We start from the raw sequence: 26,322 nt of genomic DNA on the forward strand, positions 1-26,322 counted from the left end.
GGAGTGAACTGATTTAGATGGAGCAGTGAAGGCAGCCCTTAAAGGCACTGATGGCACAAGGCACTTAAAACACAGATAATATTTTTGAAGAGGTCTACATTCGTGGAAGAATAGGGATGGGTACAAAAATCTTTTTAAAGCTTTGTTGAGCCGGAGCCTCAGGTCTTATCTGCAGAGGGAAATCACCCAGAATAGCTGCTCTGCATTTATCTACATGCACTGTGCTTGGGAAAAGAGGTAGCTGCTCATGGAGACATATCCAAGCTGCTTTCCTTGGGCTGGCTCAGCCGTGGCACTGCATGGCCTGGGTGAGTTGCCCTGCACGCTCGCACTGCCCCTGGCACTGCTGTCTCACTGCCTGCAGTGCCAGAGCTGGTCACACTAAATCTGTAGTGTTGTGCTGCTGTCACACCGCTACCCACAGTGTAAACATCTCCCAGGAATCCCTTTGTGCTGCTTGTAATCAGGGCAGTGGACAGCATCAAACAGCTACTGTCCTGAACAATTTACTCCTGTGCTTGTGTTATAAAAGTCTGTTTGTGTAGACAACCCATTGCCTCCATTCTCAGGGCCATGTTGATTTTTAAGCATTGAAGTTGGTGTAAATGAAACATAAGAAACAAATCCCTACTTATTCTTTCTGCAGTAAATTCCAGCCACTTGTTGAATGAAGCTGGTAAAAAGCTGTAGTGGTTGTAAACACAGTATCCCTTGATAGTACTTTAATTTGTAGGTATTAATTATCAACAGTTAATTGGAAGTGGCTTTGTATGTGGGGAATTGCTAACATTTTATTGGAGCTACAGTATTGCCCATATCACAGAATGATATTTTTTCCCCAAAAATCCTTGTCACAATTTATCATATTTTCGAAAATTATTCCATTATTTTGGATACAAGGGCGTGTATCCAAACTCCATCCAGTGGAGCTGCCCATTATCTTTGCAAAAAAAACCTAAATAAATTAAGGGGCTTCAGTTTAAAAGAATCCAGATTTCTCTTGGGAGATACCCCATGAATGATAACCCCGCTGTCCTTGTTCTGGTGCAGGACCTGCCGTGGCAGAGCTGTGGGAACCCCTGGAACACAGACCGCTGCTTCTCCAACTACTCCCTGAACGACACCACCAACCTCACCAGCGCCGTCACCGAGTTCTGGGAGTACGTCCCCAGCCTGCCTACACCAGGTTTCTCCCCCTCCCTGTGGTCACTGTGCCTGCCCACCAGGGCTGTGGCTGTGCCTGGCGGCTCTGTTCCTTGGGCAGCTTTGGCAGAAGGGCATTGCAGCCAGCCACGGGCCATGGGGTGCACTGTGCAGATGAAGGTCAGATGGACCTGCAGGCAGACAGTCTCTCCACCTCTCTTTGCCTCCCTTTGTCCCATCATAATGATCCTCAGCTCTCTCTAGGGATTTGTGGCTTCTCACACTTTGCATCTGGCCCTTCACCCTCCAGCCACCTCTGGGAGCAGCTCCAAATTCCTGTGCCCTTGGTTGCTAGACTTCCTCCTAACGCAGTGTCTCCCACCCTTAGGAGGAACATGCACCAGATGTCCGGAGGCCTGGGGGAGCCTGGCGCCGTCCGCTGGCCCCTGGCTGGCACACTGGCCCTGGCCTGGCTGCTGGTCTACTTCTCCATCTGGAAGGGTGTGGAGTGGACAGGCAAGGTACAGTGTGAGGGCTGGGTCTTTCGATGCTGCCTCTCCTTGCCGTCAAAATGTCCTTCAGACTCAATTTTATTTAAGTGTCTATAACTAAGGTTACAGTGTTTACAGGCACAATCACAGCAGATGCTATTAAATTCCTGACATTTACCTTTCACGGCTGTAAAAATTGCTACAATGTTTATGGTAATTTTCATTCTAAGTGTAGAGAATAGCTCTTGCCTATAAGGTCATGGGTCTGAGTGTGCATTCTTTTTGGGAGGAGGCATTTTCAGAAATTACTTGTGTTTCCCGCTTTGGGACAGCCCTTTGAGAGAGCAAAGCTTCTTGTGGCCTCCCACTTTTGACAATCACAGACTCTTAAATTGCCTCTGGTGGAAAAAAATCTCACCATCTCCTTTGACAATTTCCCTGTTGCCCTTTTGATATTGGTGGGAGACATTCAGATGAGAAGCCAGTTGTTATTCCCTGTGCAGTGTTCCAGGCTAGCACAGCAGAAAGGTAATTGCTTTGTTTAGTGAAACAGCAGCACTGAGATGCTGGGATGTGTTATTTAGAGCACAGCATGGTGCAGCGGGACACTATTATGAAAGGGATAATCTAGAGGAGAGATCAGAAAGAAGCACTTCAGGGATAGGTCACCTAAGCTGTTAACTTCCCCAGTGGCTCTCAAACAGGCTTTAGCTACGCAGCCACAGCAAAGCCCTGGTGATTACTGGTGTGGGCCCTGTGATGAGGGATGGCACATACCCGTAAGATACTGAAACAGTGCTGAAAAGAAAGCAGTGGAATCGAGACAACTCGTTTTGCTTGATGCATTGGTCTAGAGAAACACCAGCTTTAGCTCTGCAAAATAAGGATATGATGACTTAAGGGGATTACTTCTGTGGACTAAAATTATCCCTGTGCAATTCCCTTGTCTTTGGGCATTTCATCCAGACTTCAGCATGCTACTTTTGTGATTAGTGTGTCCTTGTGTATCATTGGCAGGGAGAAACCTCAAACAGACAGAAATGTTACTAGCATGGGAATAGGGGACAGAAAATACAAGGAAATGCTGCTGAAAGTGGCTGTGCTTGAGAGCCTGTCCCCCTCACAGGAGAACATGCCAGTGATGCCATGGGCAGGAAAGGTCTTGGGTGCTGGTGGGCTGATGGCTTCTCTCCCATGGGGTCTTTTTTAGGTGGTGTATTTCTCAGCCACCTACCCCTACTTCATGCTTTTCATCCTCTTGTTCCGGGGAGTCACGCTGCCAGGAGCCAAGGAGGGGATCCTCTTCTACCTCACACCTGACTTCAGGAAGCTCTCTGACTCTGAGGTTTGTAGCCTAGTGAGGAAAGCTCTTATCTCCCAGCTGTCTCTGCATTAGGCTTCCACATACACTTCCCATGAATATTGTAAGTACTTAAAATACTAGAATAATTCTGTACAAGTATTCATGACCCATGTCCCATAGACTGAGAGAAAACTGAGATTTCATGGGTGGAAATCTGTGCAGCAGCTCTGCTGTACTCAAGCAGTGTTATCCACAGGGTATGGGGTGTCAGAAGTTATCCTGACAAAGGGACCTGCCCTCTGGGCTAGGAACGTCTCATTTCATGTCCTAGGGCTGGTGGTCTGGTCTTGTTCTGGTGGTCCCAGAGAAAGGATGATGTGGTGCTGGCCTCAGAAGGAGCACAAGCACAGCAGCACACACAGCAGCAGTTTTTGGAAGTGCTTAAGTGATGAGTGGTGGCCAGTAATGTGTTCTTGATCACTGGTAGCAGAGAGGACACCCAGGAGGAACAGGGATACTTGCAAAAATGAAGTTTTCCAGGATACATAGACTCAGTGTTTTTCAGCAGCAATACTCCCATTGTTCCAAAGTCACCAGTCATGTGTGAGTGGGGACAGCTGGACATTTGTCATTTTCCAGCAAGAGTCCCCATGATCCCTCTTTCAGGACACTCTGTAACTATACTACCAACTGCATTTGTTCTAATGCAGGAAACAGGGTTCCCAAGACCAGAAGAGTTGTGTAAATACTATGCAATTAAGAAACAGTCTGTTTTCTTTTCTTGAACTTTTGAGATTTAACACCTTAAGGCACTGGGACCAGCTTTGCAAGCTGTCCTCTGCAGTTGTTTGCACAAACAGCTCCATGTTGGAAAATCAAAGACACACTAGTGGAAGAGAAATGGAGGGTGTGAGAGAAGAATGTGGGTCTCTGAGTGAAGCAGCATCCATTGGGGGCACATGTGAAAAAGCAAACACACAGAGACTCAGACAATGCAAGAGTCCCTTCTGATCTGCACAGGACACTGCTCAGAAATGCATGGCCCTTCATCCATGTGAATCCATCCCATCGGAGGGCTGGGGATATATGTCTGATGCTGGGCCAGACTGCACTTTGATACACTTGACACATGGGAAGGATGCAGATTCCCTGCCTTCCAGTACATAAAGGTAGGGAATCTCCTACAGTAAAGCCCTGGAGGGGGACTTTTGACAAGGCCATCTAGTGATAGGATGAAGAAGAATGGCTTTAAACTGAAAGAGAACAGCTTTAGATTAGATATTAGTAATAAACTCTTGACTGGGCCCCACTGACAGGGTTCCCTCAGGTCCAGTGGGCTGTACATGCAAGCACACAGCTCCAGTGTGTGCAGTCTGCAGCCAGCCCCCCTGCTAGCCCTGCCCTGCGCTGCTGCAGGACATGCACCTGCAGCACGGAGTCCCCTTCTGCTGCACTCCTCTTCTGGCTCCTTCTCTGCAGGTCTGGATGGATGCAGCCACTCAGATCTTCTTCTCCTATGGCCTGGGGCTGGGCTCCCTCATTGCTCTGGGCAGCTACAACACTTTCCACAACAACGTCTACAGGTCAGCTGGTTTTTTCCACTCTCCTGTGTGGCTGGGACTCCTCATGGGTGAGGCAGGGGCTTGTGGTGAATCTGCCTGATCTCTGCAGTCCCCATGCTGCCAACATGCAGCCTAGGGGACACACTGTGACCTCTTTAGAGGGGCTCCCTGCCTACAGGACATTTAGTATGTCACCTGTGCTACCTGTCCAAGGCACAGGACCACCTATCCACAGGGCTTGGTCTTTTGTTTACCCTACCACCTCCTCTTGGTAGGGACCTGCAGGCGGGGTTTTTTCTCTCTTTCTCTCTTCCAGAGACTCCATTATTGTGTGTTGTATAAACTCCACCACAAGCATATTTGCTGGATTTGTTATTTTCTCTATCATTGGCTTCATGTCACACATCACAAAGAAGTCGGTGTCAGAGCTGGCCTCCTCAGGTAAGCAGAAACCCAGGTTCAAATGCAACAGCAACCTGTGAGAACCATTTGTGTGAAGTGCTCTTGGTTCTTTCCTGTCTAGGAGTGCTGAAGTTTTATTTTGCTGTAATGAAATATTTAGGCCATTTGCTGCCTGAAACCTTCCTATGGAAAATAGATACTACCTATGTTTTCAGTAGATGTGATCAAAATTTGGAGTCCCTTTTTCATGCAAAATCTTGAGACTGTGATCTCAGAATAATTTTTTAACCAAGATGGGACTGTGTCTTTCTGCATGAAGACATATTTTGAAATTGCTGTCTTTTCAGAGAAAGCTTTTATCTCAAGAAACAGCATTTTGTGGTGGGGAAAAAAAAAGGCACCAGGAAAGTTATAACCCTGAATATCAGTTTATTTTTCTAGCACAGTGCTCCAGCTCCATTTGGTTGCAATAATTTGATTACTTGATTCCTTACTTGCAGGACTTGTTTTTCCAATCCTGTCTCCCCATCTTGCCCCCATGCCTCCCACCGAGCTGGTGTGTCACAGGCACAAAGGTGATCCTAGCTCCTCTATAAAAACCCCTGAGTTATTTGCTGTAATTTTTGTCTCTCTATTTAACCATGGCACTTAGCTCAGACTTCCCATCAAATGCTTTGTGACCACAGGCTCATCTCCCTTTTCATTACTGCAGGGCCTGGACTGGCTTTCCTCGCCTACCCGCAGGTTGTCACACAGCTGCCCTTGTCCCCACTGTGGTCAATCCTCTTCTTCTCCATGCTGATGATGCTGGGTCTGGACAGTCAGGTGAGACAACTCAGGGACAAAGTGGAGGAAGATACAAAAACCTCTTCAGGTACAACTGTGGTGTCCCCTTCTGCACTTGGGACACTGCTGAGCAGAGTGGGTTTTTACTCTCTCATGGTGTGAGGGCTGTGCTTTCCTGCAGCATTTTGGCATTGTTGATGCCAACAACAATGCAACCCTGAGCAGAGCTGCATCTCCCTGGTCTGGTCCATAGGTTAGTAGGGATAAATCCCCAGCAGAAAGGAGTCATGCCTTGGAAAAGGCTGGTGCCTGGGTACCCTGACTGCTTTGCCATCTTATCTGATGGCAAAGTTTTACAAGATGCTTGAGAGGGAAGAAGTTAGTGTAGCAAAAGGTCTCTATCCTGCTCCCTCAAAGCCCTCACAAAACAAACAAAAAAACCCATTATCTCTGCATTTTTACAAGTGGTGATAGGGTTTTTTCTGATAATTCAGCATAAAAGTAGCTACCCAGTGAAGCAGTGAATTGCAGCCTGCCTTCCTTTTGTGTGTATCGAAATCACAGGTTCCTGCAAAAACCTGCACTTGGTCTGTCATCTCCACCCTTATGCCCCCAAGCTCCTCTCTTGCAGCACAAACCAGCAGTACAACATGGATGCTCTCTTGGATTACAGGTGGTGTTTATAAACCCAAGCCCACTTCACAATCAGACTCAAACCTATTCCTGAAATGTCACACCCGGTTTCCAGGAAAATCCAATCAACCAAATCTGGTTTTCAATCATGTCACACTCTCATATGCACTTTATAAAGCTCATGAATGCATTACCACAGACATTATTTAGAAAATAAAATTCAAATAATACCTGAATGTTCTGAAAGAAACTACATTTACAGAAAAAATTATCTGCATGGATTATTCACTCAGTGCTGGTAAATCGAGACATGACAATAAGCCCTCTAAGCACTCTGTGGAATTTATTTGCTGCATTTGCTTCTGAAATACCCCTTGAAATTCTCCACATCCCTTCTGACAGCCAGTTTCAGAGGGCAGACAGTCTGTTGGGAGGCTATCATTGCCTGGAGGAAGAGGCTGGGAAAGGGAATGAAGAATCAAAAGGAAAACAAGCTTTTAAACAGCACAGCTAAATACATGTAAAGAAGCTTTCTGTCGGCATGCTGGAGCTCTGCTTCATTCAAAAACACCAGCAACAGCATGGCAGCTTATGCATATAAACCAGTGAACCCAGGCTGCTACAATGGCTGCAATTCCACATGCATTTTGAAGCATTCAGTAAAAAAAAAAAAAAAAAAAAAAAAAAAGGATTTTCTACGTGCTGATTGCATATCCTTTGTGGCATTTGCAGATGGGGAGCAAGCATTTTTCATTTGGGTCAGCAGCCCAGCTCGTGGGGCACAGCAGGGCTGTAGGGCATTTCCTACCCCCCAGGGCTGCTGGCTGAGACTGTCCCTTGTCACCGGCGGGGCGGGGATGCTCGGGAGCCTGGCAAGGGGAGGGAGGGAGACTGGGCTGAGATCTGTGCTTGTGATGCAGCCACCAGCTCCAGCCCTTTAGTGGCAGCGGGAGCAGGTCCAGCCAGTGTCCTGCAGATGCAGCACAGCCCCGTCTGCCCTTCCTGCCAGGATGCTTTGTGTTTTCTAGGGTGGGATGAATGACCTGCACTGACAGACACCTCCCTCCCGTGCCCTCACTCATGTGCCTTGGTCTTCCCTCTGCTCTGATCCGTCCGTGCTTCAGCCCTCTCCCATCCCCACCCTCTTTCATAATATTCTAGTGCTTCCTTTTAACCTACCAGTTTCCAGGTCAGGCATTTATTGCTCAGGGCAGCTGGCAAGCCTTGTGACTGCCAGCCTGTGTGTGTCCCATGTGAGGCTGCCTGGCACAGGTTGGTCATGAGGATTTCCAGCTGCCAGCAGTGAGACCAGACTCTGCTGCACATCTGGCAGCTGTGCTCAAACTCCACACGGGTCCATACATCCCAATAGGGTGCTCTGTGTGGCTGAGGAGGGAATAGCAAGCCGGTGACATTGGGAGAGGTTGGAAGAGAGACTCTCCTTCAGACAGAGGTGCCACACCTGTATTGACTCCCAAGCCCAGATTACTGGATCCAGCAGCTTGTGTAATGAGGAAAAGGAGCAAAAGAGAGAAGTTAATTGAAATAAAATGCTTGGGAAAGAATATCATAGGGTGAGGCATGAAGAAGAGAAGAATATGTGCTAAAAACTGTGGCTGGAGAAGGTTGGTGGGAAAAGCAGAATTTTTTGGAAAGCAGACTGCAGTGGCAAGAACAGGAGGCACCAGTGCTCAGCTCCTTGCCACTCTGAAAGCAGCATGCTTTCATTCAGGTGTCTGCATGTGCAAGCAGCCAAGGTTTGGTCTGTAAACTGGGAAAAGTGAGCCCCATGCCAAGCATCTGCAGTCCCTGGGGGCTGGAATGGTAAGTCTCCTCCAGGCTGCATCCTCTATGAAGTCTGAGGTTGTCATGAGGCAATTTTCAGTAAATGGTGTGAAGGTCATTGCCTGTTCCATGGCTAGAAAAATCAATGTACGACCATTTGTTTCTCCACCTTATCCATTACACAGGAGCTTAATTTTGATAGGAGACGAAGATAATTCAACTCACTCTGTAGCCCTGTTCCCCACCACCCATCTCCCTGTCTTTCCCTCTGTGCATTCCCTGATTTTGATCATTCTTCCTACACCAAATGGCTGTCAGCATTACTTTATCCTGTTATCTAAGCCGTCATTTTCTTTGCTCCTTTTCTGCTGGACATCACCCTCTGCCTGTGACCAGGGCTGTTCCTCTCCAAATGCTTTTGCCTTTCTGGTCTCAGATCCCCTGGCCCTGCCATGGCTCCAGCAGTGCCTGGCCATGCATCCATGTGGAAGGAATAGCTTTCAACAGTGGTTTTTTTTAGTCATGCTATCTCTTCACACTGTGGTGCCAGCTCAGTCCTGACTCTTGCAGACAACAAGCCAGGTGGGATGGGGTGAAGCACTCACTGTCACTGACTATAAAGGCAGCTTAACCCATGCATGAACAGCAAAAGATTCTTTAATGGCGCTTGTGTCCAACATAAAAAGCTTAGCTCATTAAAATTTCAAGTGGAAGAAGTTGAGCTTGGATGTTCTGGGAATACTGGCTTTCTTTTGTGTTAGAAAATTATTTACCTAAAAAAATTAGTAATTAAATTCGATTAAAAATTATTTCATTTCCTTTGCCAATCACTCAAAACGGTGTCCTGTCAAGAGACAGTCACGAGTTCTTAGTTAGTTATGAGTATTTTTTCAGTATTCTTTGTAGTATAGATATAGTATAGTATAATATCTCTCTTTAATGTAGTTATAATGTAATATAGTATAGTTTTAATAAAACAAATATTCAACATTCCAAAACCATAAAATCAAATACCAATAATTTCCCTGCGTTGGGGTCCCTAATTTTACTATAATAGGCTCAGGCACTCCATTTTTTCACCACACATCTTCCCAACCCTCTGCTCTTTTTGGTCTATATACCTCCACCTCCACTCTAGGGGATTTTTTTCTTCCCAGGGACAGGAAAGTCCCTGCCATTGAAAAGTGATGAAACCACTTTCATTTCAATTGCATTGGCTTGTACATTTGCTCAGCATGACCAGGGAAGCCAGTTTGCTGCCCTCATAAAGTCCTGGGGTTGTTGCTACAGGCAAGATGTGCTCTCTGAGAGATGGTATGATACCTGTAGTTTCTGGGAGTGAGAGATAGAAGTAAATCTCACAATTTATCAAGGGATATGAGAGAAGAATGCACTTTACAAGGGCAGTCCAACTGCCCTTGTGCCAGAAGGCAGAACTAGTAGGAAAAGTGGAAGGCAACACTCATGGGAATTCTGTTATGTGTTATAGTGCAGACAACATTATTATACTGTGGCTGGTGCAGCTCTGCACAAACCATCCAGGGATTTCCACCTCTAGAAAGATGATGTGCTCTGAAGATGGGCTTTTGGTGTGCTACATGCATTTAATGTTGTGTGCTTGAAAAAGTGAAATGCAGTCAAGGACTGGGTAATCAGAGATGTTATTTACATGCAGGGGAGACTGGGTAATACAGGTCCTTATTGAGCATTTTAGATCATTGAACAGCACAAGTGCTGCTGCCACAGGCTGAGAAGAGCAAGAAGGGGAGAGCAGTAAAGGTCCTGCACATGTCCCAGCAGCAGCCAGGCACACAGCTGTGGCACTGGGCCTGGCAGCGTGGGCAGCAGGGCAGTGATAGGGAGGCCCTAGAGAGTTTTTGGGAAGAAAGAGGAGGCTTTTCATGATAAGCAAAAGGCAGACATTTTTCTGAGCTATTTTTAAGTATTTAACTTTGGTGCTCCTAGCTCCATCTGTATTCAGTGGGGAGAGAGATGAATTTTCAGAAGATGGTTTAGATAACTTTGTGCAGAGATGACTCTTTTTTTTCTGGAGTCTGCAGAGTCCATAAATCATTAAGGTTCTCAACATTGAAGTTAAATGTGTGCAGGTTAAGTTACTCATATATATATATCCTCAGTGTATGCCTTTTCCCATAGTTCTGCACTGTGGAAGGGTTCATTACAGCCCTGATGGATGAATATCCTCAAGTCCTAAGAGCCAGGAAGAAGATCTTCATTGCAGTAGTCTGCTTCATCTCTTATCTCATTGGATTCTCCAACATCACCCAGGTACAGATTGTTCAGGCTGTGCTTGTACCTCCATTCCTGACACCTTTCTGGACACTTGGCACATCACAGCACCACCAAAGCTTTGGGAGAAGTGACAGCATTTCTCCTGTTCTGGGTAAAGTTGTTTGCTCATCACTGCTACATCTCAAGTGACTTAGGATGCCTCCATAATTTTTACCATCATCCTATTGTCAGTCTGGCCTGTTTTTCTGCTATTTGCCATAAGGACTCAAGCCACCAGAGCCCAAATTTAGGGAATGCTTACTTCAAAGAGGTAAGATAACACAAAGAAATCCTGTCTGTTGGAGGCTTGAGCCTCTGGAGCTGAAGCTGAGGTTCTCATGAGGGGAGGTGAGGGCTGAGTGGTCTGGAGACCATTTGTGGAGCAGTGTGGGTTCATGAGGAGGCAAGGCAAAACTTCATGGAGGGGCAGAGCAGACTAAATTGACTCCTAAAGCAGAGACATAGAAGAGATCCTAGTGAATTTCTTTTCTCCTCACCCTGGGCTATGCCTGAACAGGCTGGCTAATTGTCTGCAAGAGCACATCAGTTTTGCTGCTGGGAACCAGACTCCAGTGGAAACATTGCAACAGTGGCTCTACTGTCCAAGGAAATAGACATTAAACCAACAGACACAGGCAGTAGCAATCCAAGCTGCTGGCTGATATTGTCAATCATAATCTATAACTGAACTCCTTGACCCTGTTTTTGTCTTTTCAGGGTGGCATTTATGTCTTCAAGCTGTTTGATTACTACTCAGCCAGTGGCATGTGTCTTCTTTTTCTTGTCTTCTTTGAGACCATCTCAATTTCTTGGTGTTATGGTAAGCACAAAACACTTTGTTCCTTTGTTTTCTCTGTGGGCATGGTGACTTACTGAAAAAGCCAAAGCCAGTGAAGACAATGACAATTTTGCAGCGAAAATAGCTTAGATTGATAACTTCAGAAAATCAGGAGTGGAAGGCTGTCATCTCACCTCTCCAGGCCCTCACAAAGACCTCAGCACAGACTGGCAGATGCCCAGGGCCCTTCCCTCTGGGCCCTCAAGAGGACACCAGGAACATGGAAGCTGTTAGCATGAATTTGTGTCCCACTAGCCCATCCCCTCCAGCTAATGCTTCTCATGCCACACTGTCACCCTCTTGCTGTGCCTGGCCTGTGCTCTGCCATGAGAAGAGATGAAGGTCATGGTGCAGAGGTGGGGATTTTTTTCAATACTCATTTCTTCTTGTAGGTGTGAACAGGTTTTACAGGAATATTGAAGAAATGATTGGCTACCAGCCTTGCATCTGGTGGAAGATCTGCTGGGCCTTCTTCACACCTCTTGTCTGCCTGGTAAGACCTGGAGAATCCTATGTGCAGGGGAGGGTCTAGAAAGGCCTCTAGATGGGCTCTAGGGGAACATTCTGTTCTCAACCCAGTGCAGGTCTGGTGCAAGGGGGTCCCAGGCAGACTGGATACGGGTAAAGTGATACAGGAGCCTCTTTCACTCTGCCAGCTGGAAATCACCCATAAAAAAGTTCTAGATTATTGCTTTTAATCTAAATGAGGCCATCAGTTCTTCTTTTTTTTTCTTTTTTTTTTTTCTTTTTTTTTTTTTTTCTGAGATGCCAGAAGATAAGCAAAATCATGTAATGTTTTAAAAAGCTATTATCAGTTCTGGCTTTCATCTACTCCAGCTTCAGCCTCTGACAGGCGTATGAGAAAAAAAGCTATCATCAAATGCAGGATAACTGACTGCAGAGCATTTTGGCCTTTGCAGGTTCCTGCCCTCCCAGCAGAAGTAGATCAGGGAGTGGTGTGATATGAAGATTTCTGAGACCAGCTGTGAGGATGCTGTTTGCTTCCATAGGAGCTGCTGTGGAGGCATTGCTTGTCTGAGTAGTCTAGTGAAGAAGGAAATATAGGGTATTCCAATTCCAGCTTTTTGGAAAGCTTAGGATATCTTATCCAGCTTAGGATAAGACAAAATGATATGAAATTACCAGTTGGTGGGCTGAAAGAATCTAGACTAATGAAAAAAGTTGTTGGGTTCCTGTAGGGCTGTTGGGATCTAAGAAGGTAATGAAGGATAGAATGCCAGGACCCCAATTTTGCACTTTCCCTGCAATGGCTGGTGTTCTTTTCTAGGGTGTGTTCTTCTTTAGTGTGGTGGAAATGACCCCTCTGACACTGGGAAAATACGTCTATCCTGTGTGGGGACAAGGCATCGGTTGGCTCATGGCCCTGTCCTCCATGTTTCTGATTCCAGGGTACATGCTCTACTCTTTCTTCACCTCAACAGGGACTCTCCGGCAGGTAGGAACAGCTTCACCACCCTGCTCTCTGCTCAGGGTAAGCTCCTCCCTGAGCTGAACCTGGGCCGAGCAGAGCCTGCTCTGACAGAGTTATCAGAGTGCTCCGGGTTGGTGCTGCAGGAGCTCCGTGCACCGTCTCCCCCAGGAGAGAGGGAGGGTTCACATCAGCCCCAGTGCACTGAACAGCCTCCAGTGACAGGGGCTCTCTGGAGAGGGCCTGCCAGCACAGCTGAGCAGGACACATTAACTCCGGGAGCTCTGAGGGGCTGTGGCAGGACATGCAGGTAGACCTTCAGGTGCTCTACCCTTATGTCTGTGGCTCCTCGTTGAGATTTATGCGACCATCACCACAAAAATGGAGCCCTCCTCCCCTGACCATCTCTTTGGCATGGGGTACTGGAGCCATGGAAGAGTTTGGGAAGAAATCCTTGAGTTTCTTGACCCAGAGAAATCCCAGCTCCTGACGACTCCTGGCTATGAGCACGTTTACTTGGCACTCCTCAGCTGGGAGATCAGCACCTCCAAGTCTGAATCCTGAAATGTCTCAGGCCAGGCTCTGCTAGCAGCAGAAATAAGCACATGGTTTGTCATGTGCCTTTCAGAGAACACTCAGTGACTGAGGCATTAGGAAATAAGAAAGACCCACAATACCCACCACATTAGTCCTGTTTAAAACATTTTCTCTAGTAATTTGAGCAGGATTTTTTTAAGCAATGAATGATGAGTCTCTATGTCATACCCAGTACTTAAGATTTTATGTACAGTGTTGACATTCAGTTTTGAGAGCACTGTGCCCCAAATCCCTGGCTTGGTGCTTACAGTTGTAAGAAGCCACCCCAGGAGTGTTGATTTGTGGCTTTCCCAGCCCAGCTGGAACAGCAACCAGACACCTTCTAAATCACATGAGCTTATTTTAGGGATGCTGTATTTTTAACAAACTTTGACTCAAAGAAGTTGTGGCTGGAATGACTGGGCTGAGGTCAGCTTCAGGTTCTCTACCTTTGAGGTGAAGTTGCAGGTGGATTTGAGTTTTCTTCCTCCCAGTGTTCCATTTGGATGGGGGTGAACTGGTGGGTTTGGGATCTCAGATCTGCTTTCAGTTTCAGGTGTTTCATCTGAAGCTGGGTTTAGGTACTTGTCCTTCCTGCAGGACTCAAGCCAGAGTGTTATGTCAAGCCACCTCATTGACTTTGGGTTGAAGGCCAACTGAATTCCAGCTGTAGACCCTTTCTCAGACATTTACAGGGCTCCTTATTCACTCGTAATATATGTTGGAAAAGGGAGGAAGGGGAGCATGAATGTACAGGTATGGGTTCAACCCTTTGCCTAGTCCCAATCCTCCATACTGGAGATGGAGAAAGCACATCACAGCATCTGGGGGAGCCCAAACTGATCTGTGACCTCTCAGGAGTGGCTCGACTCCTCCTGACCAAAGGCTTGGGCCAATTATATCCATAGTCCTTCCAAAGTGCTGTGTATTCCTGTGCTGCCCCAGGGGCTTGGAGGGAAGCTCGTGAATGTGTTTCCACCCTTACCCTCAGCATCTTGTGCAAACCATCAGCACCAGTAAGCAGCATGAGTGGCTGATGTGCACCCTCCCTGTCTGACTCTTCCTCTAACATTGCCCACAAACATCACGAGACCCAGACCCCCTCTCAATCATTCATAGACCTAGGAGTGAGCAGCAGATGGCAGCAGGAAGAAAGTAGGCTAATCTGTGTGTGCATGTGTTGGTATCAGAGAGACAGAGAGAATTTTTGGCCTCTTATATACACAGATCCTGGATTAATTTGTAATAGAGCTGGAGCTGGAGGCAAATTAGATGCCAATCCTGAATAAAGTGGTTTTGACAGACAGGAAAGATTACAAGTAATTTTGATCCTGCTGAGCCTGAATGTTAGAGGGGAAAAATACAATGAATGGCAGAAGCAGTTCAGTGAACATTTCAGGGAATTCACTCAGAAGCAACCACTTCAGTGGTATTAGAAGGTAGGAGTTTGTTTCCCTTTACTGGAAAGAGGTTCTGCTTCTCTTAGTGATGTCTGTTCAGGTCAGGCTTAATCCTCCTCTGCATTCTCTTCTGCAGTGCACAGCATCAGTCCCTCCCTGACTGGCAGAAGTGATTCATTCCTTTTCATCACTCCTGATGCTCAATCCACATGCCTCCAGTAATGATTGGCCCCTCCATATTTTCGTGGGTTCTTGCTTCACTTTACTTGACTCTGCAATTTCCATTTGATCAGCTCAGGGTGACAGGAATTGATGCTGTGCAAAGGTTTGTGCAGGTGGATGTTCTGACCGGCATCAAAGGCACAGACTCTAACCTTGTTAACCTGCTGTTGTTACTTAGTAATGCTCTGTAATCAACCCTAATTGAAAAATAGGTCTGCTCTGAAGCCTGTGGCATTGCAGCTCTCTTCTTCCTCCTTGCAGCTGGTCTTGCCTGGTAACAGTTTGCCTCTTACCAGGATGCTCCCCATATTTCAGACAAAAGGAGGAGCTGCTGTGCTCTGTGCAACATCAGAGCAAAGGTGACAGGCAGAGGCTTTTGGGGTACTACCAAATGCTGCTGGAGGAGTCACTGTATGCACCATCCCCTTGCCCTGTAATCTGGGTCACCTCTGAGCCACCCCTCAGCTGCTGCCATCCATGCCCTGGCTGTCCCAGTGCTGCTGCCCCCGGCCCTGGCTGACACAGTCTCTCCTTTCATTTCTGGGCAGCGTTTGCAGCAGATGACACAGCCCAGGCCAGAGGTGCACGCTCAGAACAATGGCCTCCAGCCGAAGACGTCCTTGAACGGGAGGATCTTGGATGCTGCTGTGTAGGAGGAGAGCCAAACTCCTCGCTCTGCCCTGTAGTTGCTCACTCCACATTGTCCCTCGAGCTCCTCTGGCACAGCTTGCTGTCCCTGGCTCTGCGGTGGCTTTCGTTTGTCCAAGAGAGGACCTGGTGGAGGAACCTGCTCATGGCTCTTCCTCCTGGCATGGCTGACCAAGGCCCTGAACAAGCTGCTGCCAGGGCATTGTGTGGTGACAACCTTCATCCTGCAGCATCCTGCTCCAGGCCCTCAGGGAGGAGCAGCTGGCACCCTCGTCTTCCTCCTCCTGAGGAGAGGTGGTGTCTCTAGAGAGCTTAGACTGATTGTTATCCACTTCTCTGTTTTTCTTGCCTTTCCGTGTGAAACTCCACTGAGCATCCCCCAGCACACAGCTGTGTTTCACCCCAGAGAGATTGCTATCACTAGGTTCAAATCCCAGATGGCTGTTGATTGATGGAGCATAAAACACCAGCAAATACATAACTGGAGGGGATGTGCAGCACAAAGGCTTCTAGAGCAGAACAAGGGATTCTAGTGAAAAGTCCTGCCTGTTGGTAGCTGTAGAACATCCCCCCACACCTGGAGAAGGGCTTGGGGACAGTGTGTGCTGCTCACAGTGCCATGTTTCTTCCCTGCACAGTCTCCAGACATGTTTGCTGCATCCACTGTGAGCCACAGCCCAGCAAAGCAGTCAGCCTTTCTTTTCTGGAGCATCCTACCCTCTCTATCTGTGTGCAGTAGCCACTCCCTGACCCTAAAAACAGCTAGAAAAAGTGTAAATGGAGAGCTCTTTGCTACAGGCTGTTCAAGTCTCCCACACTGACCACAACAAGCTTCATGCAGAGGCAAAGCTGTGTGATAGAGATTTTCCAGCACTGTGAAAATCTCCACCCAAGATAAAACAGGGTATTTCCTGCCAACCACCTTCCCTGGCTGTGTCCCTGGATGGGAAACAATCAGATGGAATGACATGTCCTTGGGTGGTTCAGTTCATACCTTTCTCAGGAAGTGGCCACTCCTAAATCTCAGGTGGCAGAAGGCAAGAATTCCTGGGGCAGTTGGCAGGGTGTAACCACCATCCTTAAACCCACAGTGCTGACTTCCCTTGGGACCTGCCTGTTCAGCCAGATCCCAGCCACATCCCAGCCACATCCCAGCTCCCAGCACATGAACCACAGAGGGCTGTGAGCTCTTGTAGATGGTGCTGGAGGAGTGTAACACCTTGGAGAAGGCTGCAAAGTGTTTCAGAGCCATCCTAAAAGAGCAGCATATTTCTCAGTAGTAAAGCTTTGTGGAAGGAGGTGGCTTATCATAGCACCACGTGTAGGTGTGACAGTGATGCTCTCAGTTGTGCCAGCCTCCCAGTGACCTCACACAGAGATTTCTTGTACACAAAGTGTTTGGTGAGCACACATACTGTGACTTAGTGCTGATTAGTCTCTCCCCTCCCTTGTCACAGCATTGCCAGGTCTGCTGACACTCCCAGCCTTAGATCAGAATCAACAAACTCATAAAAGAGTATTCAAGAAAAGCCCCACCCATCTTTCCTACCAAAGAGTCTGGTCTCAGAAGTGACACACTGCAGTCCCCCAGGTGTTCTACTGCCTGCAGGTGACAGATGAGGGATGAGCCTTTGCACAATTGTTTTGCTCTCCAACAGTAGCTTCAAAATGCTGCAGGTTGGCCCTGTGCTACTTGTCCCTGTGACTCACCAGAGCATGGGGCCAACCTACTCTGCTGCCAATCTTCCAGCCTGTGGATCAGTAACAGAAAGAAGAAAGAAGTTTTCTGGTGAAAGCTAAAGTCAGACTCCTTTGGGAGTGGGTCCCCTGCCAACTCGTGGGTGCATCTTGGTTAATGTTGCTTCAGATGTGTAACCAATCTGCATTTGTATGCATGATTCTCAGCAGTTATGGGCTCTAAGTGCATGTTTTGTGGTCTCCAACACCCCGAGCTGAGATCATGCCCTGTCCCACCTGTAATTGTTACGGTGTTTGTGTCAAAAAAATTGCAGCTGTTAAATAGACATGAGGAAATGCTGTATTTATAGGCTTAGTCTTGTAAAGCCAAAAGCCAAACACTGAAAGCTACAATCATAGCTCATCACTATTAATCTCAGCCAGTTACAGACATGTCATCTTTCCTTGTCCTTTAATTGTCTGTGCCACTGTAGCTGAACATTTCTATTCCAATTTCACCTATTTTTATGAACCGGGGCACTAAGGAAACCACTCTTTATAAACATGCATGTTCTTAGAGAGAGACATCTGTGCACAAAAAATGTGTTTGAACTCTAACTTTGCAGTAATTACCCTTGCTAGAGAGCTGCTTTTGCCTGTGCATCCAGGTCCCATAACCTCCCTTTCCTCAAATGCAGACTGAGGGTTGCACAGGTGAGTGATGGGCAATGGACTCAACTTTTGAGTGAGGCCATAAAACCATGGAAGACTTTGTTTCTTCCAAATTCATTGGGACAGTTCAGGTCTGAGGAAGAACAAATCACTGTAAGTGGTAATATTTTTGTCTCTTGGCCAAAGAGCTTGACTACTGACAGAGCTGTTCAAAGGTTGTTTCCTCCAGGGGAGTAGAGAAGGAAAGGTCCAGAAATCAAAATTCTTTCCCTGGTTGCTGAAGAAATCTCTAAACCCCCAATTCCTGCTTGCTGGGATTTTAGCCCTAGCATCTCTCTGACCTGTGGCCTTGCCTATGGCACATTGTTCCAGATGTAGCAGCAGGGGCTGCTCATAATAACAATATTTGATGAGTTTTAACCATGTGCTCAGTTTTCTGCTTGTGACATTCTCCTTTGCTCTCTCCTGCCCGGCTCCTTTTTGTTCTCTTGCCTCAGTCCTTCTCTGCTATCATTTGTCCAGTGGAAATTACCCACCTCAGCTTTCTTCCTCCTGCTTTCTTAGTTACACTAGTGTAAAATTGCAACTCTCCCTCCTTTCTCTTCTCCTTTCTCTTCTCCTTTCTAGTCTTTCTTCATTTCTATCTCTTTCTATTATCACCAGCCTTTCTTCCCTGTTTCTTCCATGTGCTCTTCCAGCTTAGAACTCCTTCCTGCATGCCTGTGGCTTAGCCTCTCACTGTGTGCATGCTCAACACTTCTGCCTACTGAAAGCTGGAGCTCAGGATCCCGCAGAGGACCCCAGCTTTTCACAGGATCCAGTCCCTAAGAACCAATTTCCATCACAATATCCAAAGTATAATGAAGTTCCAGGTATTTCTCTTCCTCTTTGCACCAGAAAATGCTGTGCCAAGGAATACTATCTCCTGGTTTTACTAGAAAGACATTTCAACCCACATTCCACCAGTGTGCACAGAGCTGTGCCTGTTCTGAAAGGTTTTGTGGCCTTTCCTGGTTTTGCACTATGTTATTTCCACCATGAATGTTTGGATCTGTGAAGTCTGGTGTGCATAACCTTGCAGGTAGGAATTTGCCCGTAGTCAAGCTCTGTCTGATGGACTGATCCCCTTCTCCAGCATTTCAAACTCATCCCATCTTTAGTGCTAGAAGAGCCTTCCCACCTCTACACACAGGTTTTCCATCTAGTGAGAAGTCAGGGGTGTTGATGGAGCCCCTTTAGCTCACCCCACACCTCTGAAATGCCACATGTGTCTGTCAAAGCAGCCATATCTGTTCATTGACTGTAAGAACTGCTTTTGTCCTCTTCCCAGGATGCACCACATCTGCTGACCACCCCTCTGCTCCTCATTCCTTCTGACTCACCCAGAACAGAGAATACACAGCCAGGGTGTGGATTGCTCCCCTCTTCTCACTGCTGGAGTTCAGATGGGGACTGTTCTCCCCTGTGCTCACCTACAGCACTCCTGCCTTTTCTCTGTCCCCTCACCTCCCCCTCACCATAGGCATCTGCTTGAAATAATCCTTTATGAAATCTCTTAATTCTAAGAAGCTATTTAGGGACCTGTGTTCAAATCCCTCTGAAATCCTCTTTTTCCTGAGGCCTTCAAAATATAAAATAAATGCCACTGCCCCCATCTTCTGCTGCAGCAGGGGGTGACATGGGCCATGGGAAAAGCAGGATTGTTCTGCTGCTCAAGAGCTGCTTCCCCTGGAGACCCAGGTGTGATCCTCTCCCCTGGGAGAGGGGAGCTCTTCCTGCTGCTGTTCTAGCAGACGTGCTCCAACAGCTGGCAGCTGGTTATAAAACACTTGTGCCATGTCCATGGCAGGATATGGTGCTGTGTGGCACTGGAAGGCTTTGGCTGGGCAGCCACCGTGCAGCTTGTAGTCTCTCCACAGTTCCATTAAATGGTGTGTTGAGAGGAGTTGTGTTGTGCATCAGGGGTGCCCTTAAAGCTGGTGCCATTCTGGATGAGCAATTTGTCCTTATGCATTGCCACTTCCAGGGGGCTTCTCTCAGGACTGGAGGATCCTGCTTGCATTTGGTGGTGGTGGCCAAATGGGGAGGGGTCTGCATCACTGATGGGATGTATCCACTGTGGTTTGGCTTGTGCTGAGGGCTACCAGCTCTCACCAAGCACTGCCTGCCTTCCTCAGCAGCTGAGACCACGAGGCGCAGTGCTCAGCTCTGGGTGCCCACTGGCCCCATAAAACACAGCAGGGGATGGGGTGCATCCCACCTCCCCACTGCAGCCTGGCTGAGGCAGCACTGCCCCAGGCTGTGGGGGGCTCCTGACAAGTGTGTGTCCATCATCCCTGTGATGCTGTCAGCTGGGAAGTGTCCATGTCTGGAGATCTCAGGAGAGGTTAGTGCTCCCCGTGCTGATACCTGACAGCCGTGAGGCTGATGGAGATGCCTCCTGACAGCCTGGCACGATGCCACTGTGCTGCCAGGAAAGTGGCACCAGCACTCACTGCGGCCCCAGGGACCAGCCACAGCCCCTCGTGGGGTGGCACGTGTGCCCAGCACAGCTCCTGGGGACGAGCAGCCCTCACCCCCACAGCTGCAGCCCTGTGCAGAGTGGTCATGGAGGGAATTATCCTGGCCAGTTGAGGTGTTTCTGCTTCCAGATGAAAAAAAAGCAACTCATCAGGAAGGGACTTGTCTGAATCCCTGCTGTAATGATATGGGGAGCAGGCTGGTCCCCGAGGGTCCCATAGCCAGAACACAGGGGCAGGTGGATTGCTGGGGGCACTGCTGCCTGATCACTGCATCTCCCACAAGCCCAGGGCCCACTGGCAGAGCAGGGCGTGGTGGCACAGCTGGATGTTTTTCTCCTTTTGAAGGCTGTGTAGCTTGGAGAACACTCTTGGAAAATACAAATATCCCTGCACTGACCCCATAAAGAAAAGCACCTGCTAGTTTTGTGCTGACGCTGCTGACCCAGATCCAGAAAAAACCTGCTCCATATCTTTCCTTTCATACTTTTCATCCTTTCCTATCATACCTTTGATAAAAGGTTCTATCATGTAAGCTCATCCCTTGCCCAAACCCAAAGAGCACTGCCACTGTCTGCTCAGTGGCTCCAGAGCCCCTTACACAGACCTGGAGGTACATCAGCCCCTGTGCTGGCCCCAGTGTGACGAGGGCAGGACATGGTGGCACCTGTGCCCCCTGTCTCAGCACACAGGCTCCCTGCCCTGCTCTCTGCCCATCCTCAGGGAGCCCGTGTGCCTTTTGGACACAGTTTGCTCCTGTCTGAGTGCTCCTGCCCCACTCTTTTCTGTGCATCCCCCTCCAGCACATGGCGGAGCTGACTGACACGCCCTTAAAAATAACTCCTGGATGTGAAGGAGGGCAGGAGATGGAGGGGGGTGACCGCGCCTGGTTGCAGAGGGACAACATCCCCGTGTGCCTCTCCCTGCCCTCCCGGCGGTGCCGCAGTGTCCTGGCCAAGCAGCCGCTCCGGGTCGCTGCCTGCCCAGCCTGTGACACAAATGCTTGGATGTGTTTTTGAAGCGCATTTGGTCCTGCAGCGGGGAGAGAGAGAGCTGACATCTCTGTTCCCTCTCTGCACTTACTGCAAATGAAGGGATTAGGAGTTATAATCCAAGATTCTTATTTTTAAAGCGGCTTTTCAGCTCTGTGAGGGGAACTTCAGCGTGGTGCTCCTGGGGGAGGTGGTGACAGAGCAGCTGTCGCAGCCCTGTCACCGCAGCTGCTCGGGCGTTGGCAGGCGAGGCTCAGTGGCACTAGAGTGCTCCAGGCTGTGGGAATGGGAGTGTGTGTGCAGGAGGCTCTGCGAGGCAGGGGACAGGGGACATCCCACCACCAATGGCACCAGACAGTGCATCCAAGCACCCTGTAGGTGCCACCGCCAGGCTGCACTGATGGATTTACAGGGGTTTCCAGATGTTTTGAGCTCTGAAAAGAAGATTTTTTTCCCTAAGAAAGGGCTCTTCCTTTAGGAATGGAGAGCAGGTGTACATTAGCCAGCACTGTTTAAATGGGATCTATCCAGGTGGGCAGCACAGCCTCTCTTACAGCATCCCAGCCATTGCCTGGGGATGACATGCACCCAGCCCTGTGGGGACTGCCCCCATCTCTGGCAGCACCAAAGACCCCAGGACGACCCTCCAGCTGTGGGGAATCCTCTGCCAGGCAGAGCCTCGGGATCTGAGTGAGATCAGCTGCTGCCAATCCCCCGTGGCAGCATCTGCTCTTGGGATACTGAGTGCCAAATTGCACCAGCCCAAAGCATCCTGCAGCCCTTGGAAAGCTTCTGTCCCACTCTGCCAGCAGTGTCTGCTTTGGAGAAATATCCTGATCTTCTGTTGTATTTGTTAACTCTTTCTCCTTCTTCCCACTGCATTCATGGCAGACCTGTATAAAATGTTAGCAAACTGCTGTTTTTTTCACTAGCATCTCTGCAGCCTTTCCCTCTGCTAATTATTATAGCCATGCCTCTTCTAGGGCAAGTTGACAGATGGCTGGGGTTTTATCTTTGAACAAGCTATTTAAATAGGGCTCTGGCTTTTCCCTTGCACATTTCTTTCCTGGCTACATGTCCTGAGCTGCTGGATGGGTTGTCCTTTTCACTAGAGATGACAGAAGCTGTGAGCTGAGATTGAAGGCTGAGGTCAGATCCCAGGAGATGGATTCTTTCCTTTCCCTTTAGAAAGGGAAGATGATTCTGCCCTGCTTCATATGACCTCATAGAGTGCTGTGGTTTGGATTTAGCATGAGAATAATGTTGATAACACCCTGATGTTTTAGTTGTTGCTAAGTAGTGCTTACCCTAAATTAAGAGTCCCATTCTCTGCCAGTGAGGAGAAGCACAAGAAGCTGGGAGAGAGCGTGGGCAGCTGACCTGAACTGCCCAAAGGGATTTTCCACACCACAGCACTTCATGTGCCATACATAAACTGGGGGGAGCTGGCTGGGAGCTGCTGATCATTGCTGGGGGATAGGCTGGGCATTGGTCAGTAGGGGGTGAACAATTGCAATGTGCATCTTTCCCTCATTTTCATTGTTATTATTGTTGTTCTTGTTGTTGTTATTAAACAATTCTTATCTCAACCCACAAGTTTTACCTTTTTCTGATCTCATCCCTATTCCACCAAGGGTGGAAGGGGAAGAGAGCAAGCAGCTGCAAGGTATTTACTTACTGGCTGGGATTAATCCACAGGATAAAGAAAATGTACTGAAAAGTCAAGTCTTCCATAATGGGAGGGAATAGAAAGGTGTACATAGAATATCAGGATGGGTATGTATCACTCTAAGTGCTTTTACTGCTACAGCCTTGGTCCTACACTCCTGTGGAAGAAGATCCTTCTGTTCTTTGTGTTGTTTCTTGTTAGTTAGTTAGTTAGTTAGTTAGTTAGTTAGTTAGTTAGTTAGTTATTTTTTAATGAACTTGATGTTGTTTGGGACACCCTACCTTAATGAGGAGGAAGGATTAGGAAGACAGCATCCTTGTTTTCAAGAAGTTCATTGATAACTGTGCCAAACTGTAAGATCCCAAGGCTGGAGTATGGGTGCTGTATAAAATATGATCCTGCCTTACTAAGAACATTCCCAGCTCATGGATTGTATGGTTTAAGATAGAAAACAGCTCCTCAGCCAGCTTTTAACTTCAGTTGCACTTGTTAACTGCAGAAAAGTTGCTTCAAGACCCACCAAGTGTGACAGAGCTCCTAAACTGGTTAAAGCCCACAGCTCTGCTAACCATGCATCATCATCCTTGAGGCACCTGCTTATTTTCAGCCACCTTTCCCAGGTCAGGCAGGTATATGGGCATGACTCCAGGTTGCTGAATTAAGGATCTGGGCAGTGACTTTACAGAGGGGCACCTCTTCCCCAGCAGCTGGTGATGACAAGAAACCTCACTCTGTGGGGAATGCTGGAGCCTGACTCTGATCAGCTGTGCCCCAGGCACCCCCTTTCAGCACAATCTTCCCAGAGCACCCCAGGTGAGGTGCAAAGGGACCCACAATGACCTTCACACAACACTGATACTGCAGGCAGTGGCAGCTCTAGGTCTGTGGTGACCTTCCTGCCACCTCCTGCTCCTGGAGGACTCCCTCTGTGTGTGGGCATCAGGATGGGTCTCTGACCCCCGAGGCAGCACCTTCAAAGCAGGAGGCAGCAGGCTGTGAAATGCTGAGCTCAGTGGTGAGTCTGCTTTTTGCTTGATGGGGTGGATAGAGCCCACCTACAGCAAGGCATTTGAGGGATGTGCTTAATTAGAAATCCATCTGAAAAGTTTCAGAGAAAAATTGCATCTCGAGATTCTCTGTGGAAAAGAGAGGTGTATTTTGATCAATTCCAACCACACTATGCATCAGTTATTGCACATAATGGATGCTGTATAGATATAACAGGGTACAGATGCACTGTGACAGTTGTGGTATTTGCTTTTTGGGTTGTAACCCTCTATACCAACACTACCTATATATGTCTATATAGTATCCTTCTCAGAGACACTTGCCATCTTCTGATTAATAATAGTATCTGTACATTGGAGCAAGTGAGGAGTATTTCACATATAGACAATCTGGTTTTATTGCTTTCATCTTTACTTTACAGCCAGGTGTGTGATCTGAACATCAGCCAGGAACTTTAATAATCTTCTGTTTCAAAACATCTTAGAAAATGCCTGTTTGGGATGGGCTGATTTATAATATAGCCATGGCACACAAAAACATAAATGGAAGCCTCTGAATCCCTGGGAAATATCCTGTCTGTTTCTGGGAGGGATTTATGTCTTCCCAAGTATTTCATGGTGGGCCTGGGGATCCAAGGGATTCTTTGAAACCAGCAAAGAATTTGCAACCTATAGACAGGTTTTTTTTAGCAGGTGCAATCTGAATCCAGCATCCCTTGGATCCAGCTGCAGAGATGTAGCTTGCTTTCCCCCACTCATTGCAGAGCAGAGCTCGCTTTGCGTGCACGTGCTTGATTCTCTCTCAAAGGTCAGCTTCATTAACCTTGGGGTTATGCTTTGTGTAAATATGCACTTATATCTGATCCGCACAGGAAATGTAATTTTCCTTACGTGTCTCCCATCCAAATGTTCCCCAAGCCTGAGCCAGTGTAGCTGGTGAGATGTGCTGCAATGGTGACGTTGCTGCCAGCAAAGCTCTCCTGCTCAGGCAGTCCATGGTGCCTGTGCCCCATAGTTTTGCCCAGCACGTTCTGTGGAGGTACCTGCATGCTCTCTGAGGTGCAGTCCTGTGTGGTGTGAGCACTGCCCCACGGTGTGTGCTGCTCTCTGGTGCACGGGTTCCTGTGTGGCCACATGTCCCACAGCTCACAGGCAGCAGCGAGTGCTCTGCAGGGCTGTGTGGGCCTCCCTCCCCAGAGGAGCAGCCTGCACAGCCGAGAGCATCCAGCAAGATGGACAGCAATGAGCTGTGGCACAGAAGGGCTCTGCCTTCCCCCTCACCATCTTCCTCTCCACCTCCCTGTAGGGGTGAATTTCACAGTTAAGTTGCCACCTCCTGAACAAGTTTATTGCTTCCTGTTTTCCTCTGGATCTGATCCTCAGAGAGCCTGAGCACTGAACTAGCTCCTGCTGCTTTTGACAGGAAAACAGCAGTAGCCAGAGCAGGCTGCCCCTGAGGCCAGCAGGAGCCCAGGATGCTCAGCACTCCATGGAGCACCCCTTGGTGTGTGCTTGTGTGCCTGCACACACTGCTGGAGCCCAGGGACACCGGGGCAGGGGCTGAGGCAAAGAAGACATTGGAGCACAAGTGACATTATCTCAATATAATTTCTAAAACTCTATTGATTGAACAGATAAAATACCTCTGATCTATTTTTGTTATTTTTGTTACAAAATATTAGCCATTTGGACTCTTTGCTAGGTGTGACCACACCACTTTTCCCAAAGGAAGCTTTTGTTGGTGATATTTACAGCAGGAGACAGGTACAGATAGACAGGTGCTTTCAAAAGCCTACGCATAGGTAACACTTCTGTTGTTAGATTTTAAAAAGACACATTCAGATGGGGTTGTGACTAGTGTTGAAGAGCTGGGTGACTTCAAAGCTGCTGTCCCAGGCATGGCTGCGAAGGAGAGGGCAGGACAAGGACAGCTCTAGCTCACAAAACACTGCCGGCAGTCCTTGGAGCCTACACTAGCACAGTGAGGCAGCTGGTGGAGTGGGAGACGGGGGGAGTTTGCTCAGCAACTTGCATTTCAAAGCAGAGACTCTGCCAAGCAGCATCACCCTTGGTTTAGGGCTCAGATTGGTTTTGGAAACCTCAGAAACATGTGCACATAGTTGCAGGTTGAGCCTTCTGAGAAACAGGTAACAAAACTCAAACCCTTATGGCTTGGAGGCCCTCAAATGCATCCAAATCTGATGGTACCTTTCAGTATGAATATTGATGAAATTCAGGTTGTGGACCATACCCTCACCTTTCATCTACAGGAAGGA

The 26,322-nt window shown here is 48.0% G+C and overlaps 1 protein-coding gene across 1 annotated transcript in view; it reads left to right on the forward strand.

Annotated features, from left to right (window-relative positions):
• LOC120501614 (sodium- and chloride-dependent GABA transporter 1-like) overlaps positions 1–15,827 on the forward strand; it is a 34,455-nt gene extending 18,628 nt beyond the window's left edge. The window contains exons 5-15 of the mRNA XM_039708142.1: positions 1,051–1,160; positions 1,532–1,664; positions 2,845–2,979; positions 4,417–4,520; positions 4,816–4,940; positions 5,614–5,726; positions 10,263–10,394; positions 11,115–11,217; positions 11,628–11,728; positions 12,524–12,691; positions 15,411–15,827. Coding sequence (XP_039564076.1) covers positions 1,051–1,160; positions 1,532–1,664; positions 2,845–2,979; positions 4,417–4,520; positions 4,816–4,940; positions 5,614–5,726; positions 10,263–10,394; positions 11,115–11,217; positions 11,628–11,728; positions 12,524–12,691; positions 15,411–15,515 — 1,329 coding nt within the window. The 3' untranslated portion in view covers positions 15,516–15,827. The remainder of the gene's footprint in view (positions 1–1,050; positions 1,161–1,531; positions 1,665–2,844; positions 2,980–4,416; positions 4,521–4,815; positions 4,941–5,613; positions 5,727–10,262; positions 10,395–11,114; positions 11,218–11,627; positions 11,729–12,523; positions 12,692–15,410) is intronic.
• Positions 15,828–26,322: the final 10,495 nt, after the last annotated feature.

Source organism: Passer montanus, unplaced genomic scaffold (assembly GCF_014805655.1).
Source record: "Passer montanus isolate IOZ18808 unplaced genomic scaffold, ASM1480565v1 scaffold20, whole genome shotgun sequence".
Lineage (NCBI taxonomy): Eukaryota > Metazoa > Chordata > Aves > Passeriformes > Passeridae > Passer > Passer montanus.